The sequence below is a fragment of the Mustela nigripes genome, chromosome 5 (assembly GCF_022355385.1).
Source record: "Mustela nigripes isolate SB6536 chromosome 5, MUSNIG.SB6536, whole genome shotgun sequence".
In the NCBI taxonomy this organism is placed as follows: Eukaryota; Metazoa; Chordata; class Mammalia; order Carnivora; family Mustelidae; genus Mustela; species Mustela nigripes.
Window position 1 is genome coordinate 61,016,155 of NC_081561.1, and position 16,402 is coordinate 61,032,556.

General features: G+C 35.7%; 1 protein-coding gene across 7 annotated transcripts in view; it reads right to left on the reverse strand.

The window, feature by feature from the left end:
* Positions 1-16,402, reverse strand: part of UBR2 (ubiquitin protein ligase E3 component n-recognin 2) — a 126,463-nt gene that overhangs the window by 83,623 nt on the left and 26,438 nt on the right. For 6 of the 7 annotated variants that reach the window (XM_059400453.1, XM_059400454.1, XM_059400451.1 and 3 more), the window contains exons 3-4: positions 2,980-3,058; positions 1,025-1,138 (exon numbers count right to left, since the gene is read on the reverse strand). The exons of the other annotated variant lie outside the window; for it this stretch is intronic. In XM_059400453.1, the coding sequence (XP_059256436.1) occupies positions 1,025-1,138; positions 2,980-3,058 (193 nt within the window). The remainder of the gene's footprint in view (positions 1-1,024; positions 1,139-2,979; positions 3,059-16,402) is intronic. 7 annotated transcript variants of the gene reach the window in all.

The following is a 16,402-nucleotide window of genomic DNA, read 5'->3' on the forward strand; positions in this document are numbered from 1 at the left end:
CTTTTCTATTTGTATTTTTACAAATGGAACTCTAATACAGTATATAAAAGAGATAACAAGAGAGCTCCTTCAATGTAAGTGGAGAGCTCTGAAATCCTGATCACTGGGCATCTGTCACAAATCCTAAAACACTTACACAAAACAAATGAAACACAAAATATGTTTCCCATAGCACTCAACACTTCATACAAATTTTAATCTGTCCTGAACACAGTGGAACACAATCTAAAAGACATTGTTCCATACTATAAAATCTTAGTCAAATTTTGAGACCTGTAAGGTATGTGCACCAGAAGCACCATTAATGTTCGCCTGTCGTAGATCTATAGCAGACCTACTAACAATGCATAAGTACTTCAAATGTACCTATCTCTCTGCATTTAAAAATAATATGTGAAATAAGGATCCTGAATCAAACATCAAACTGTCAGAAATAGCAGAGATTTATATATTTATTTAGTAAGAGTCCACTACATTGTTACAAATATCATTTAGAGAAAAATAATGCAGAATCAATTACTTTAAAAAGCACATATTAACAGCTGGAGTGACTATAATGGGTACTGAGCAGCATACTGTCTTTATACTTGGTCCCATCACTTATCCGAAGGTCATGATAGGCAAGCTAGTGATTAGGACTGGCTACCATGTACGCTTACAGTAAAGAAAGGTATCTAGCCTACAAAATCTTAGTCACAACACAACTATACAAAAACCAACCAAGTTAACTAGTCTCTACATATGGGAAAAATATCCTTCAATGATAAATGAGGACTTAAAGCAAAACCTCAAATAATAAATCCCAATTAAATTAAATTTCCAGAATTTCAAGTGAGTACCACCAGCAATGGTATGGCATCTATAAAATGCAAAAAACTTACAAAGTATATCTGGCCACTGGTTATAGTGACAGGACTATTTTGCTTACCCATATCTCATAAGCTAATTCCTATGTCTGAAAGTATTTCAAATTTGTAGTTAAAACAGTATTTCCTTAAAAACAACTTAGCGAAAATGTTTTTACCTCTTCTTCCTCAATTTCAGAGGTGTTAAGTTCATGTTTTTGACAGTAAGGACCCTCTTTCCAAGCTTCAGTATCACCACAGTCACAGAAACCTCCACCTCCTGATGTTGTCATCTTAAAAAAAAATTGTAAAGTATCTTGTCAATACGTGTTTCCTGAGGGCTATCAGATTATAAATAAGAATATCAAGTGCTAAGGAAATAACATTGCTAAAGTGCTTAGTTCCTTTGGAGGAGTTAAAATTAAATAAAAGGCCAAAACCCTCAATGTTTTAAAGCTTAAATAAGCCTACACTAATTTAAGCAATTTCAAAATAAAATAAACTACTTCGTAATGTCTAATAAACTACAGATATTTTAAAGAGGTAAAATGTGTCCACCTATAGGATTTCCTTAATTAAGGAAATCATGAGGGTTTTCCTGCTGGGTTTGGTAAAATGTCAGTATCAATGCCCTCAGGTTATAGTGCTTAATGTAACACAACAGATTCCAGTAATAAAGGTAACTACAGTTGCTTTCCCTCAGGAACAGTCTCATGAGTGTGCTATAACTGCGTTAGATAATGTGACCAACAAAAATCACAGAAATAGTTTGTTTTTCTTTTCTAACACCTTCTAAATAGTCTTCGTTTACAAGGAAAGAAATGTACAAGTAAGACTGTCCAGTGAGAAAGTTTTCACAACCTGCAGGGTTCAAGAATTATTCATACTTCCCTGATATGGCAATGATTCAAGGAATCTGGCAAGACAGACTTTTTATTTAATTATCAGAAATTCTGCTTTAAAAAAAAAATACTGTGAGAGTTTAGGAGTGGGTATTTGATGCAAACTTTAGAATGAGCCCTATTATATTCTGCCCCCCCCAAAAGTTATCTGTGTGTTCTATATCAAAATATAATTAACGTAAACCCACAAATGACAGTTATTCCCAGGAGCTGCAAGGATATATGCCAAGAAACACAGGCAGCCAAACATTTGGAAAATGATAACCCTGTAGCTTCTGTGCTTCTTATGGTTACCCAAGATAGGTAAGGCAGCTTATGGGAAACAGGGATTCTCTTACCAATTTAGGAAAATAAAGAGAACATACAAAGATCCAAGGGATCCAATTTTGTATGTTTTAGCTCATTATTATTAATACTCGGGTAGAGTGAAGAAAAACAGGAGTAAAAGTCCTGAGCCAATAGGGCTCCTGAATTAATAACAAGACTGCAATATTCCCTCTCCATGATTTGAGAATAGGGTGCCAAGGTCTAGCTACTAACACTTCCCTAACTTTTAAATGTCCAAGGCTTTGTCTTCAATATCCAGTAGTGGAATCAATCAGGATAAGCTTAGCAATAATCTGCCTTTGATCAGATCCCTGATCTAAAAGCAAACATAGATGATTTTTGGAAAAGTACTGGTTGCATTACAGCAGTAGAAAAATAGTAAAATTCGTGGGTGTCATGTTCTGGGGTTGGGCCCTCTTTCACAATGCAGAAGATGCCTCTTTAATATTAAGAAATGACAAATTTTCTGTAGAAGATGACCAATAGATAGAATATTTCTTAAATTTCCTGACACTTTTCCTTACTCCTTTTCTCACACATCCTTCCCTTCAGAACCTCCCTCCTGGTTTTACCTCTCACCTTTACCCTCTAATTTTTGATAACCTTCTGCATAAACAGAGAATTATGACAATAATAAACATAAGGAAATAGCAAAACAGACTAGTTAAAAACCTATATGCAGAAACTGGTATCTGTGCTGTCGTTCCTAAACCATGTGTTCAAGAAGTCTGGATTCACAATTCATTTCTATACTGCTATCATATGTTTAACAGGATTTAAATAACACATTTATTAAACCACTCTCCTCCATTATAATGTTAAATCTTGGAATTTAAAAAAGGCAGAAAAGGTATCTAACATAAAATTTAATAGTTGGGTATGGTTATTATCTGGACATTACTAACCCTATATCGATGGTCTCTGTGAATACTTCCCAAAAAGCACTCCATGCATAAAACACAAGTTGGATCAACTGCACAGTCTCTGTAAAGTTAAAGAAAAAAAAAATCAGGGTGTCATTAAAAAAAACTGTATTTTACAACATAATATTTCAGTTGGAATCCATCCTAGAAAAGCCAGAATAGTGAACTGCCTTGGTGTTATAAGAAAGGAAGTATTATTTCCAAAGATCTGTTAGATCTTTGGGCAATGAAGTCAGCTTAAGAACCTGATTCTTATACTACTGGATATGTATTATCTTCTACTAGATTTGGGTAAATCACATTTTCATCTCACTTCAGTTGTTTCATTTGCTTTCCTCATACTGCCAGTTAGATACGTTTATAGATCATATCTTAAACAACAGACTCCCTATACTTCCATGGAATGAGATAGGGAGTTACAAAAATCTTTACATTTCCCCTTATCCTTGTTACTGTAACCTGATAGGCAACCATTCCTCCGTGCTTACTCTTACTCTGTGTTCTTTTAAGTGCATGTATTTTTAATGCATATAACTCTTATTATATCATATATCTCATTCTGTTACTTTTTCCCTTCTATAACATAATTCATTCATTTTGTAAGTGAACATCTGATTTGCTGCTTCTAATCACTACATAATATGCCATGGCATTTTTCCAAAATATTTTATCTCTCTACTCTCCCTGTACTGGACACATGGATCAACTCCAATGCCTTTCTACCATATATAATGCTGTAATAAAAGCAGTATAAATGTGTTCTTACAGATGTGTCTGAGACTTTCTTTGGCAAATAAACTCAGGAGCAGAATTGCTGGGTCATATACATGTTAAGTTCTTAATTTGAATGCCATGCTACTGTCCAGAGTGGCTACATATCCCCTACCAGTGTAGGGATGCAGGGATAGCCCTGCATCTTCAATGCATTTGGTTTTATCTAGTTTTCTAATATGTGCAAGGCCAACATATTTGAAATGGTGTATTATTGTTTTAATTTGCATGTCCTGATTGTTAATATGTTTGATCAACTCTTCAAACGCTTATTGCATTTGGGGTTTCCTTTTCTATATTGTCTTTGCCCATTTTCCTGCTGGGATCGCTTTATTTTATTTGCACAATCTAATCTAGAGGATATAATCACTTGGCAATATCGAACACTGCAAATATTGTCTCTCATTTGTTACATGTATATTAATTTTGCCTATGGGTCCTTTGTTAAATAGATGTACCTATTTTGATGCAATTAAATTCACACATACACCTTCAACTGGTTTGTATTTTGAGGTTTTAAGAAGTTCTTTCCTGGGGCTCCTGGCTGGTCAGTTGGTTAAATGGCTGCCTTTGGCTAGGGTCATGATCCCAGGGTCCTGGGATTGAGCCCCACCATCAGGCTCCCTGCTCAGCAGGAAGCCTGCTTCTCCCTCTCCCTCTCCTGCTCCGACTGCTTGTGTTCTGTCAAATAAATTAATTAAATCTTAAAAAAAAAAAATAGTTCTTCCCCAAACCCAGGTCACAAAAATATTCTTTATTTTCTTCTGTTAACCTTTTGGTTTATCTTCCACATTTAGGTAGAATGCATTATACCTTTGCATATGATGCAGAATAAAGTTTAACTTCTCAATATATACTGAGCTCTTTTTTTTTCAACACCATCTACTCAACGATCTTTTAGTACTTGTGGTGTCATCTTTGTAATATATTAAGTTCCTACATCTCCTTGGGTCTACATCTCAGCTAATATGTGCAAGTCATCTATTCCTACACCATACCACGTTACATTACATAGCTTTGTAGTATATCTGAATATCTGCTGGAAGTTCCCTTTTTTCTCTTTTTTAAAAATGTTGACGTAGCTATTCAAAAACTCTTCTTTATTCTTCCACACATCACTTAGGATTAAGTGTATAGAACCTCTCAAAAATATCTAGCTAAAATTCTGACAGAGGCTACTTAGAATTTATTGACAAACTTCAGGAATAAGAACATTGTTATAAGAGGAAATTATCATGTCCATGATTATTTCTTAAGTTTTCTACTGAAGTTATAAAGTTTTCTTCAGATGAATCCTTTATATTCTTGATTAGATTAATATTTAGATACTCTCTAGGTTTTAAGTGAAAACATATTTTTAAAAAATACTTTTCTAGTTGCTTAAGGATGATGAAAAGTAGCACCACTGATTTTTAGGACCCTTGATGAAACTCAAGGCAGTTCTTGCAGTTTGTTGAATTCTGTTTTGTTTTTCTCCCAAGGTAAATGAATATATATAGTTGCATATGGCAACTTTATCTCTTTCCTTATATAATATTAATGCATTTTATTTTTCTTCCTTTATATTGTTGACAAGGACCTCCAATGATATAATAAACAGCAGCAGTAAAAGTAGGCACCCTTGCCTTGCTTTAGATATTAAAGAAAAACATATCTAAAGGTTCTCCATTAGTATTATGTTCATAGTAGGTTTACTAAGAACGTGACCTTCTAGGGGGGGAAAAATGAAGCATGTATCTTGCCTTTTCTTTCCTATCTAAACTATATCTGAAGCTAATCAGAGGATTAAGGAAGGACTGTGCTTCTTTTATAAAAGACAAGCTAATAAAGGAAATGACAAGTTAGAATATTTTGCTACCTCCTAATAATATAATGATTTAAACAACAGGCATCAGTGACAGTAAATAAAAAGGTTAAAGAAGACATTTTTAATGGTTGCATCTGCCATGTACCTAAACTCACTGATCATCTTAACAAATAAAAAAAAACAAGCATCATGTGCTTCCTGACATTAAGAATTAAGCACATCAATATTTATGAAGTTATAATTCACCCCCAATACCAAATAACAATTTAATCATGCCTAACTACCTGTTTAGAGGACATACAAGGAATGAAAAAACATGTTAAGCAACACCATGGGAACACAATAAACAAATCCAGACTGTGGAAAATTCCACAGGACAAATGACCTGGTTTCTTAGTAATATAAATGGAAAAAAGAAGAAAAGAAAAAAAAATAAGAGAGAGAAGAACTATTACAGATTAAAAGAAAAAATGAGGAATAACAGCCAATGCAATGTGTGGACTTTGAATCCACCTGTGAGTCAATCAGGACAATTCTACTCAGCCTAGGTATTAGATAATGTTAAGAGATTAGTGTTAATTTTTTAAGGATGTTAATGGTTGTAGAGAAAAAAAAGCTATATTCTGAGTTAAAAGGCATGCTGCTGGAATTTGCTTTAAAGTAATCTGGCAGATAGGGAGCCTGGGTGGCTCACTCAGTCAAGCATCGGACTCTTGACTTTGGCTCATGTCATGATCTCAGGGTCGTAAGATTGAGTCCCTTGCATCAGGAGCAGCACAGGGTGGAGCCTGATTAATATTCTCTCTCTGCAACACCCCCTTCTCCCGCCACCACAATGTTCTTGCTCTCTCTCTCCAAGAATCCTGGGATCATGACCTGAGCCAAAAGCAGATGCTTAACTGACTAAGCCACTCAGGTCTCTCTGCTTGCTCTCTCTTAAAAAAACAAAAACAAAAACAAAAACAAAAACTTGCAGGGCAAGAGAAAAAAGTGTGTGAGTATATGTGTGTGCATAAAAAGAGTTGCGATATGTTGGTAATAGCTGAAGCTGAGCAGTAAGTACATTTAAGATTCATCATACCATTCATTCACTCTATTTTTAATGTTTGAAAATGTCCATAACAAAAAGTTTCTAAAAATCCAACACCAAATTATTCAGTAGTTTGCTAAGAATTTATATCATAAACAATCGCTGAAATTTATATAATGCTTTCCAGAATCAACTCAGAAAGTTTTCTTCTCTATTAAAATGGTGAATTACACTAATAATTGTTATAAAGACAAACTATTTAGATTCCTGAACTAAACTCCATTTGATTATGATGCATTATTCTTTTAGTATATTCCTGGATTCAGATAGCTAATATTTTATTTAAGATACTTTTGGTTACATTAGTAAGAGAAATGGCTTTAGAATCTCTTAAATTTATCAGGGATTGAAAACACGATTATATTAGGCTCATAAAGAGTATATTAGGCTCATAAAGAGTTAAGGCAGTTTTCACATTTTCTATTTTTTGTAGTAACCTGTGTAAAAGGGGAATTAATTTCCCTTTGAAATTTGGTAAAATTTACCTATACAGTCATACCTAATTTGTGGGAGGGAAGATTTTTGATTACCATTCCAATGTTTTTCATTCAAGCTGCCTATTATTTTTCTATGAATTTATCCATTTCATTGAAGTTTTTGAATTTTTTTTAGCATTTAGTTGTTTATAATCCTTATATTTCAGAGGTTGCCAAGTTCTTTAGTGTCACCATAGTTTTTTTTCTTTTTTCAGGGTACCCCTAGTCTAAAAGAAACAATTGTTCTGTTTATCAAATAAAGCCCAAACAACTTAGTAACTATTGGTCACTGAACAATATTTTAACACTTTGGAATCAAGTTGGACACTGTTACCTTCATTGCCTATTCCACAAAGTATCTGCTTTTCAATCACAGCAATGTTGAGGACCTAGCTTTGTAAGACATAACACCACCAAAAGGAATATGTAAATGTGTTTCCCAGTTTTTCACTCTGAATTTTATGTATCTGCATTCTTTTTATTCAGTCTTGCAAGGAAATTGGCTTAATTACAAAGAGTCAGTATTTCTCAATTTTTTACTTTTATTTTCTGACCATTTCTCTTCTCTCTCCTTTGAGTGTGCTCAATTGTTCTACCCTACTGAGCTGGATGTTTACTCTATTTATTTTTATTTTTTCTTTGAAATAATTTTATTCATAGGAAAGGTGCAAAAAAGAATTCCTTTATACCCTAAACAAATCTTTCCTCATGTTAACAATAATACAAGGAAATAAATATTGGCATAATATTATTAACTACAGCCCTTAATGAGAAGTAATCAGTTTTCCCACTATGGTCCCTTTTTCTCTTTCAGGATACAATACAAGATCCCACATTGTATTAGATGTCATGGCTCCTTAAGTCTCCTCCAAATTCTAACAGTTCCTCAGCCTTTTCTCAATTTTTGTCACCATACCCTTTTGAAAAATGTTGGTTAGTTATTCTGTAGAGGTCCCACAATTTGGGTTTGTCTGACATGTTCAGAATTAGATTAAGTTAGGTATTTTTGGCAAAGATACTATAGAAGTGATGTTGCAGGAAGCGATGCTCTGTCCTCAGTACATTGTAACATGGGGCACAAGATGCTGATCTGATATGCCGTAGTACTGGTGGCATTAACTTTGCTTACTTTGCTAAGATGGTGTCTGCCACAATGTCCACAATAACCAAACTATGGAAAAGAGCCTAGATGTCCATTAACAGACGAATGGATAAAGAAGATGTGGTTTATACATACAATGGAAATATTATGCAGCCATCAAAAAACACCAAAATCTTTGCCATTTGCAATGACATGAATGGAACTAGAGGGCATTATGCTAAGCAAAGTAAGTCTATCAGAGAAAGACAATTATCACATGATCTCTCTGATATGAGGAATCTGAGAAACAAGACACAAGATCATAGTGGAAAGGAGGGAAAAATGAAACAAAATGAAAGCAGAGGAGACAAAACACAAGAAACTCTTCATCTCAGGAAACAAATTGAAGGTTGCTAGAGTGGAGGGGGGGTGGGAGGGATGGACTTGGGGAGGGTATATGCTATGGTGAGCATTCAGAATTGTGTAAAACTGGGCGCCTGGGTGGCTCAGTGGGTTAAAGCCTCTGCCTTCAGCTCAGGTCACGATCCTAGCATTCTCGGATCGAGCCCTCCATTGGACTCTCTGCTCAGCAGGGAGCCTGCTTCCCTTCCTCTCTCTCTGCCTACTTGTGATCTCTGTCAAATAAAGAAATAACATCTTAAAAAAATTGTATAAAACTGATGAATCATAGACATGTACCCCTGAAACAAATAATACATGTTAATTTTAAAAAATGGTATCTGCCAGATTCCTTCACTATAAATTTGCTACTGTACCTTTTATAATTAAATATATTTGGGGAGATACTTTGAGACTATGCAAATATCCCACTATTTTTCAAATTTTTATCTACTACTTTTAGCATTTATCAATAAATATATTTGGGGAGATACTTTGAGACTATGCAAATATCCTACTATTTCTCAAACTTTCTTCTACTACTTTTAGCATTTATCAATGAATCTTTTTTTTTTTTAAAGATTTTATTTATTTATTTGACAGAGATCACAAGTAGGCTGAGAGGCAGGCAGAGAGAGAGAGGAGGAAGCAGGCTCCCCGCTGAGCAGACAGCTCGATGTGGGGCTCCATCCCAGGACCTTGGGATCATGACCGGAGCCGAAGGCAGAGGCTTTAACCCACTGAGCCACCCCGGTGCCCCTATCAATGAATCTTGTCTACAGTTACTGATATGTCATTTGCCTAATGATAACTTTCTATTTTCTGCATTCCTGTCTTATTTATTAATTGGAATTTTTCAGTATGGGAAAACTACTGAAAACATCCCTTCTCTCCCATTTATTTATTCAACCAAATACTTCTATCAGTGTGGTCTCATGAGTATTTATTTGAGTCTATGGGTTAGAGTTTAATCCAATCATTTTACTGTTCAAATGGTTTCAACTGTGACCACCAGGAGCTCTTTCAGGTTGGCTCCTGTGCCCTTTCAACATGTTCCCTCTTTTTCTTGGGGGAAGAGAGCAACACAACATGTTCCAAACTTAATTTGTATTTTCTCTGTCCCAGCCCTGGAATCAATCATTTCATCATGGAGCTCTAATTCCTTTTATTGGACACTGGAATTAAGAAACCAGTATCTGGGTATTAGATGTGCTCACTGCTACAGGAGTTCCATTGTTCTAGACCCTTTCTGCAGACAAAACCAGGAAATGTATAGCTATTTTTTAGTATTTTATTTTTTTCATCATGATAAATGTACTCTTTAAACCCCATCCCCTATTTCCCCCATCTCCCACCAACCTCCCCTCCGGTAACCATCAGTTCATTCTCTATAGTTATGGTCTGTTTCTTAGCTTCTCTCTCTCTTTTCTCTGCTTGTCTGCTTTGTTCTTAAATTCCTCAGGAGTATGATCATACAATATTTGTCTTTGACTTACTTCCCTTAGCAGTATACCTTCTAGCTTTATCCACATTGTGCAAATAGCAAGATTTCTTTCTTTCTTTCTTTTTTTTTAATGGCCAAATAATAGCCCACTGTGTAATATATGCCACATCCTCTTTACCCATTTCACCTATTGATGGACACTTGGGCTCTTCCACAGCCTGGCCATTGTGAATAATGCTACAATAAACCGGGGTACATGAATCCTTTGAATGAGTGTTTTTGTACTTTGGGGGCAAATATCTGGTAGTATGATTACTGGATCATTAGGTAGTTCTATTTTTAAGTTGTTTTGTTTTCCAGAATGGGTGTACCAGTTTGCATTCCTACCAATTGCTTTTTCTTCACATCCTCATCAACACTTGGTTGTTTGTTTTGATTTTGGTCATTTGGACAGGTGTGAGGTGGTATTTCACTGTACTTTTGATTTGTAATTCCCTGATGAATGATGTTGGGCATCTTTTTCATGTGTCAGCCATCTATATGTCTTCATTGGAGAAATGTCTGTTCATGTCTTCTGCCCATTTTTAAATTGGATTACTTGTCTTTTGGATATTGAGTTGTAGGAGTTCTTTACAGGTTTTGGATACCAATCCTTTATCAGTTATGTCATTTTCAAAGAGCTTCTCCCATTCATAGGCTGCCTTTAGTTTTGTTGACTGTTTCCTTCACTGTGTTTAAGTTTTATTTTCTCTTGCCTCAGGAAATATATCTAGAAAAACACTGTTATGGCTGATGTCAAAGATATTACTGCTGATGCTTTTTACTGCTGATGCTCTCCTCAAGGATTTTTATGGTTTCAGGTCTCACATTTAGGTGTTCAATCCATTTTCAATTTATTTTTGTATATGATGAAAGAAAGTGGTCTAGTTTCATTCTTTTGCAAGTGGCTGTCCAATTTTTCCAACACCATTTGTTGAAGAGACTGTTTTTCCCCATTGTATATTCATTCCTCCTTTCTTGAAAATTAATTGATCATACTCTTAAAGGTTTATTTCTGGGTTTTCTATTCTGTTCCATTGATCTGTGTGTCTATTTTTATGCTAGTACTATATACCATTTTAATTACAACCACTTTGGGGCACCTGGGTGGCTCAGTCAGTTGAGCATCCAACCCTTGAGTCTGGCTCAGGTCATGATATCAGGGTCCTGGCACTGAGCGCTGATTTGGGCTCCATGCTCAGTGGGGAGTCTGCTTGAGGATTTCTCTCCCTCTGCTCATGTAAGCATATACGCTTCCCTCTCTCTCTGACAAATAAATCTTAAAAAAAAAAAATTATTACCATTTTGTGTGTTTTTTTTTAATTTTAAAACTTTTTTTTTTTTCAAAGATTCTATTCATTCATTTGACAGAGATCACAAGTAGGCAGAGAGGCAGGCATAGAGAGAAGAGAAAGCAGGCTCCCCACTGAGCAGAGAGCCAGATGCAGGGCTCGATCCCAGGACACCCGGATCATGACCTGAGCCAAAGGCAGAGGCTTTAACCCACTGAGCCACCCAGGCTCCCCCCATTTTGTGTTTTTTTTAAAGATTTTACTTGCTTATTTATGAGAGAGAGCAAGAGAGCGAGCGAGCAAATGCGTGAAAGTACAAGGAGAGGGGAGGGGCAAAGGGAGAAGCAGACTTCCTTCTCAGCAGGGAGCCTAATGTGGGACTCCATCCCGACCCTGGATCATGACCGAGTCAAAGGCAGATGCTTAAAGGACTGAGCCACTCAGGCACCCTGTTTTGTAATGTAACTTGAAATTTGGGATTCTGATACCTTCATTTTTGTTTTTCTTTTTCAAGACTGCTTTGGATATTCAAGGTCTTTTGGGCTTCTATACAGATTTTATGATTGTTCTAGTTCTGTGAAAAATGTGTTGGTATTTTGATAGGGATTCCAGAAACTAGGGAATGCTTTAGGTAGTACAGACATTTTAATACTTGTTCTTCCAACCCATGAACATTTCATAGAATATCTTTCCCATTTCCTTGCATTGTCTTGAATTTCTTTTATCAGTCTTTTATAGTGTTCAGAGGACAGGTCTTTTACCTCTCTAGTTAAGTTTATTCCTAGATATTTTATTGTTTTTTGGTGCAATTGTAAATGGGATTGCTTTCTTAATTCACTTTCTGCTGCTTCATTATTAGTGTACAAGAATGCAACAGATTTCTGTTCACTGATTTTGTAAACTGTGACTTTACTGAATTTTTTTTATCAATTCTAGTAGCTTTTTGGGCAAGTCTTTAGGGTCTTCTATATATACTACCATGTCACCTGCAAACACTGAGAGTTTTACTTCTTCCTTACCAATTTAGATGCCTTTAATTTATGTTCTCTAAATTGCTCTGGCTAGGACTTCCAGTACTGTGTTGAATAAAAGTGGTGAGAGTGGACATCCTTGTCTTGTTCCTGACCTTAGGGGAAAAGCTCTCAGTTTTTCACCATTAAATAGGATGTTGGCTGTGCGTGTTTTGTATAAGGCCTTTATTGCGCTGAGATATGTTCCCTCTAGGTCTACTTTGCAGAGGGTTTTTTTCTCATGAATGGATGTTGTACTTTGTTAAATGCTTTTTCTGCATCTACAGAAATGATTATATGGTTTCTATCCTTCCTCTTACTGATGTGACATATCATGTAGATTGTTTTATGAATACCGAACCACTTGATCGTGGTGTACAATTTTTTTAATGTATTTTTGGATTCGGTTTGCTATTATGTTGTTGTGGATTTTTCGATCTATCTGGCCTGTGGTTCTCTTTTTTTGTGTTTTGATATACTGGCCTCATAGAATGAATATGAAAGTTTTCCTTTCTCTCGTGTTTTCTTCAGATTAGTTTGAGAAAATGTGTGATGGAATTCATCTGTGAACCCATCTGGTCCTGGACTTTTGTTTTTTGGAATTTTTAAATTACAAATTCAATTTAATTGCTGGTAATCAGTCTGTCCAAATTTTCTACTTCTTTCTGTTTAAGTTTTGGTAGGTTGTATGTTTCTAGTAATTTATCCATTCCTTCTAAGTTGTCCAATTCATTGGCATATAGGTTTTTATGATATTCTGTAACAACTGTTTGTATTTCTATTGTGTTGGTTGTTGTTTCTTCCACTGGTGATTTTGTTTTTTTGGGTTTTCCCTCTTTTTTAAAATGAGTTTTGATACGGATTTACCAATTTTGTCAATCTTTTCAAAGAACCATGTCCTGGTTTCACTGATCTGTTTTTTTTGTTGTTGTTTTAGTTTCTATATCATTTATTTCTGCTTTACTCCTTATTATTTCCTTCCTTTTGCTGGGTTTGGGTTTTGTTCTTTTTCTAGCTTCTTTAGGTAAAAGGTTTGGTTGAGATTTTTCTTGCTTCTTAAGGCAGGCCTGTATTGCTATGAACTTCCCTCTTAGAATCACTTTGTCTATATCCCAAAGATTCTGGACTGTTTTGTTTTTGTTTTCATTTGTTTTCCACCACATAGCTTATTTTTAACCTTTCTTTCTTCTTGGCAAATATTTTTTTAAGTATGTATTTCCTTCTGAACGAATACTCCCTTAGCTATGTCCCCAAAATTTTAACACGTTTTTATCATTCAGTTCTATTTCTAAATTTTCTTAGTGATTTCAGTGATATTCTTTTACTTAACATTAGCAATGTTAGTTTCCAAACATAAAATTTATTTAACCTACTCTTTCGTAGTTTCGAATTTTATTAAACATAGGGGGAAAACAATCTGTATGGCTCTGAGCCTCAAGAATTAACTGAAGTTTCCTTTATGTTAAATAAACAGATTGCTTTTAAAAAATTAAGATCTAATTAACATATAAAATTCATCTTTTTAAAAATGTCCACCTTAGGGGCACCTGGCTGTCTCAGTCAGTGAAGCATGTAACTCCTGATCTCAGGATCATGAGTTCAAGCCCCATGTTGGATGTAGGACTTATGTTAAAAAAAACAAAAAACAAAAAAAGGGACGCCTGGGTGGCTTAGTGGGTTAAGCATCTGCCTTTGGCTCAGGTCATGATCCCACAGTCTGGGATGGAGTCCTGTATCTGGCTCCTTGCTCAGCAGGGAGCCTGTGTCTTCCTCTACTTGCCTCTCCCCTTGCTTGTGCTTGTGTGCTCTCTCTCTGACAAATAAATAAAGTCTTTAAAAAACACAAAAACAAAAACAAATACAATGGCTTATTAATTTTTTAAAAAGTGTCCAACTTGGTAGCTTTGTAATATTACAAGGTTGCACAAACATAACCAACCAAAATGTTTGGAGAAATGTCTATTCAGATCCTTTGCACATTTTAAAAATTAGGTTGTCTTTTTGTGTCCTTTAGTTTTCTATGATAAATTCTATTTGTCAGATATAAAAATTGTTATTCCAGCCTTCTACTGTATCATAGTTTTGGCTGGCAGTTTTTTCTCCATTTCTATTCCTATTTTTAGTGACTTTCAGTTTTACTTTGCCTCTCATAAACAGAATTTTGGGGTTTCTAAAAATCGACCTGGGAGCCACTCTCTTTACATAACTAAAAAGAAAAGTAAAGTCAGACCCTTGTTCTCTAAGAGCCCATCATTTAACAGAAAAGACAAATATGTACAGTTCAGTTACAGGACCAGTTGTTAACTGCCATATTAAAGGTATGCTGGTTTGGTGAAAGCACACAAAGATCCCTGAGATTTTAGAGCGTTAGCAAAAGCAGTCATCTCCAATCTCTCTTGAATCACACATTTCTTATTAAAATATTTAAACATTTCTTATTTAAAATATTTACGCAATATGTAAATACATTTGTATTACACACATATCTCCATAGTAATTTTACATATATTTTAAAGTTATATTTATGCTTTACTACTATGTAGTAAAATCTGTCCCTCACTTACACTACTGTGTAACTGGAGTCCCAGTGGAAAATATGAGGCAGAAAGTTTATTTGAAAAAGTAATAACCTGAACTTTCCAAATTTGGTTAAAGACATCAACTTACGATCCAAGAAACTCAAGGATACAAAAAAGGAACATACAGCCAGGCATATCACAGTCACACTGCTGACATCCAACAATAAAGTAAGAATCTTGAAAAGCCAGCTAGAGAAAACCAGCACACTTAATACAGAGCCACATACATATGCTAATAAAAACGGACATCATCAAAGCTAACAGAGGTCAGAAGACAATGGAACAAGATCTTTAAAATGCTGAAGGGTGTGTGTGGGGAGGGGGAGTATCAACCCAGAATTCTATATTCAGGAAAATATCCCCCAAAAATGAGAGCAGACTTCCAGTTTCTAGTGAGCATGTAAGTCTGGAGGTTGCCACACTGTCCTCACAAGTAAAAAAGTTAAACAAACTGAAAAGCCAACAATACTACTTAGATTTCGAAAGGAGTAAAGTCACAGTCTTCCCCTGAAATTACACAGACCAATAAATGAATACAGAGACACAACTTGTGAGAGCAGAAATCCACAAACACAAACCTCTACAGGAACCAGTGCTGAGGTAGGGAAACCTGAACTGTACCTGCCAAACTGCTGGAGGCTCAGTGTGAATGTTTGAGAGATTAAAACTCCAGTCACTGGGAACCAGAGGGGTACCTAGTCACTGGGGGCTCTAACATTTTGGTGAGTTTTATTTCCTGGAATTCTACTAGGTTTTCACAGTGAACATCAGAAAAAAAATCTCAAATTTCCGGCAGGTAGGAAAAAAAAGGAATCATTCTAAAATATGCAAGGGCATTCTGTTCTTAAAAAGTCTGCCCTCAGAAGAAACCATAAATCAGAGCTTAACCAGCTGGGGTTTTATCAGCATCTAACTGACCTGGAAAAGAGAACTATCCACTTCCAGCCCACTCTAGCCATCCTGTCCCACATAAAGACCAGGGGAGCGGGGCGGCGGGGTAATGAAAGGCACCTGAGAAGTTCAGAGTCCAGAGGTACAGACTCACTAGAAGACTGAGATCTGATCATAGGATAGAAAATGTTTCCCCTTTCCCACACCTTACTACCACTTCACTAAAAGCTTATGACATTCCTTTTACCTGGTATATCATATGCCTGGCTATCCAAAAAAAAAAAAAATTATAAGACTAAAAGGCAAAAATTTAGCTTGAAGAGACAGAGCAAGCATCAAAATCAAACTCACTTTATGCCAGAAATGTTGGATTTATGGGGTGCCTGGGTGGCTCAGAGGGTTAATAAAACTGAGAGTTGCTGGAGGGGAGGGTGGTGGGAAGGATGGGGTTTCTGGGTGATGGGTGATTGGGGAGGGTATGTGCTATGGTGAGTGCTGTGAATTATGTTAAGACTGATGAATCACA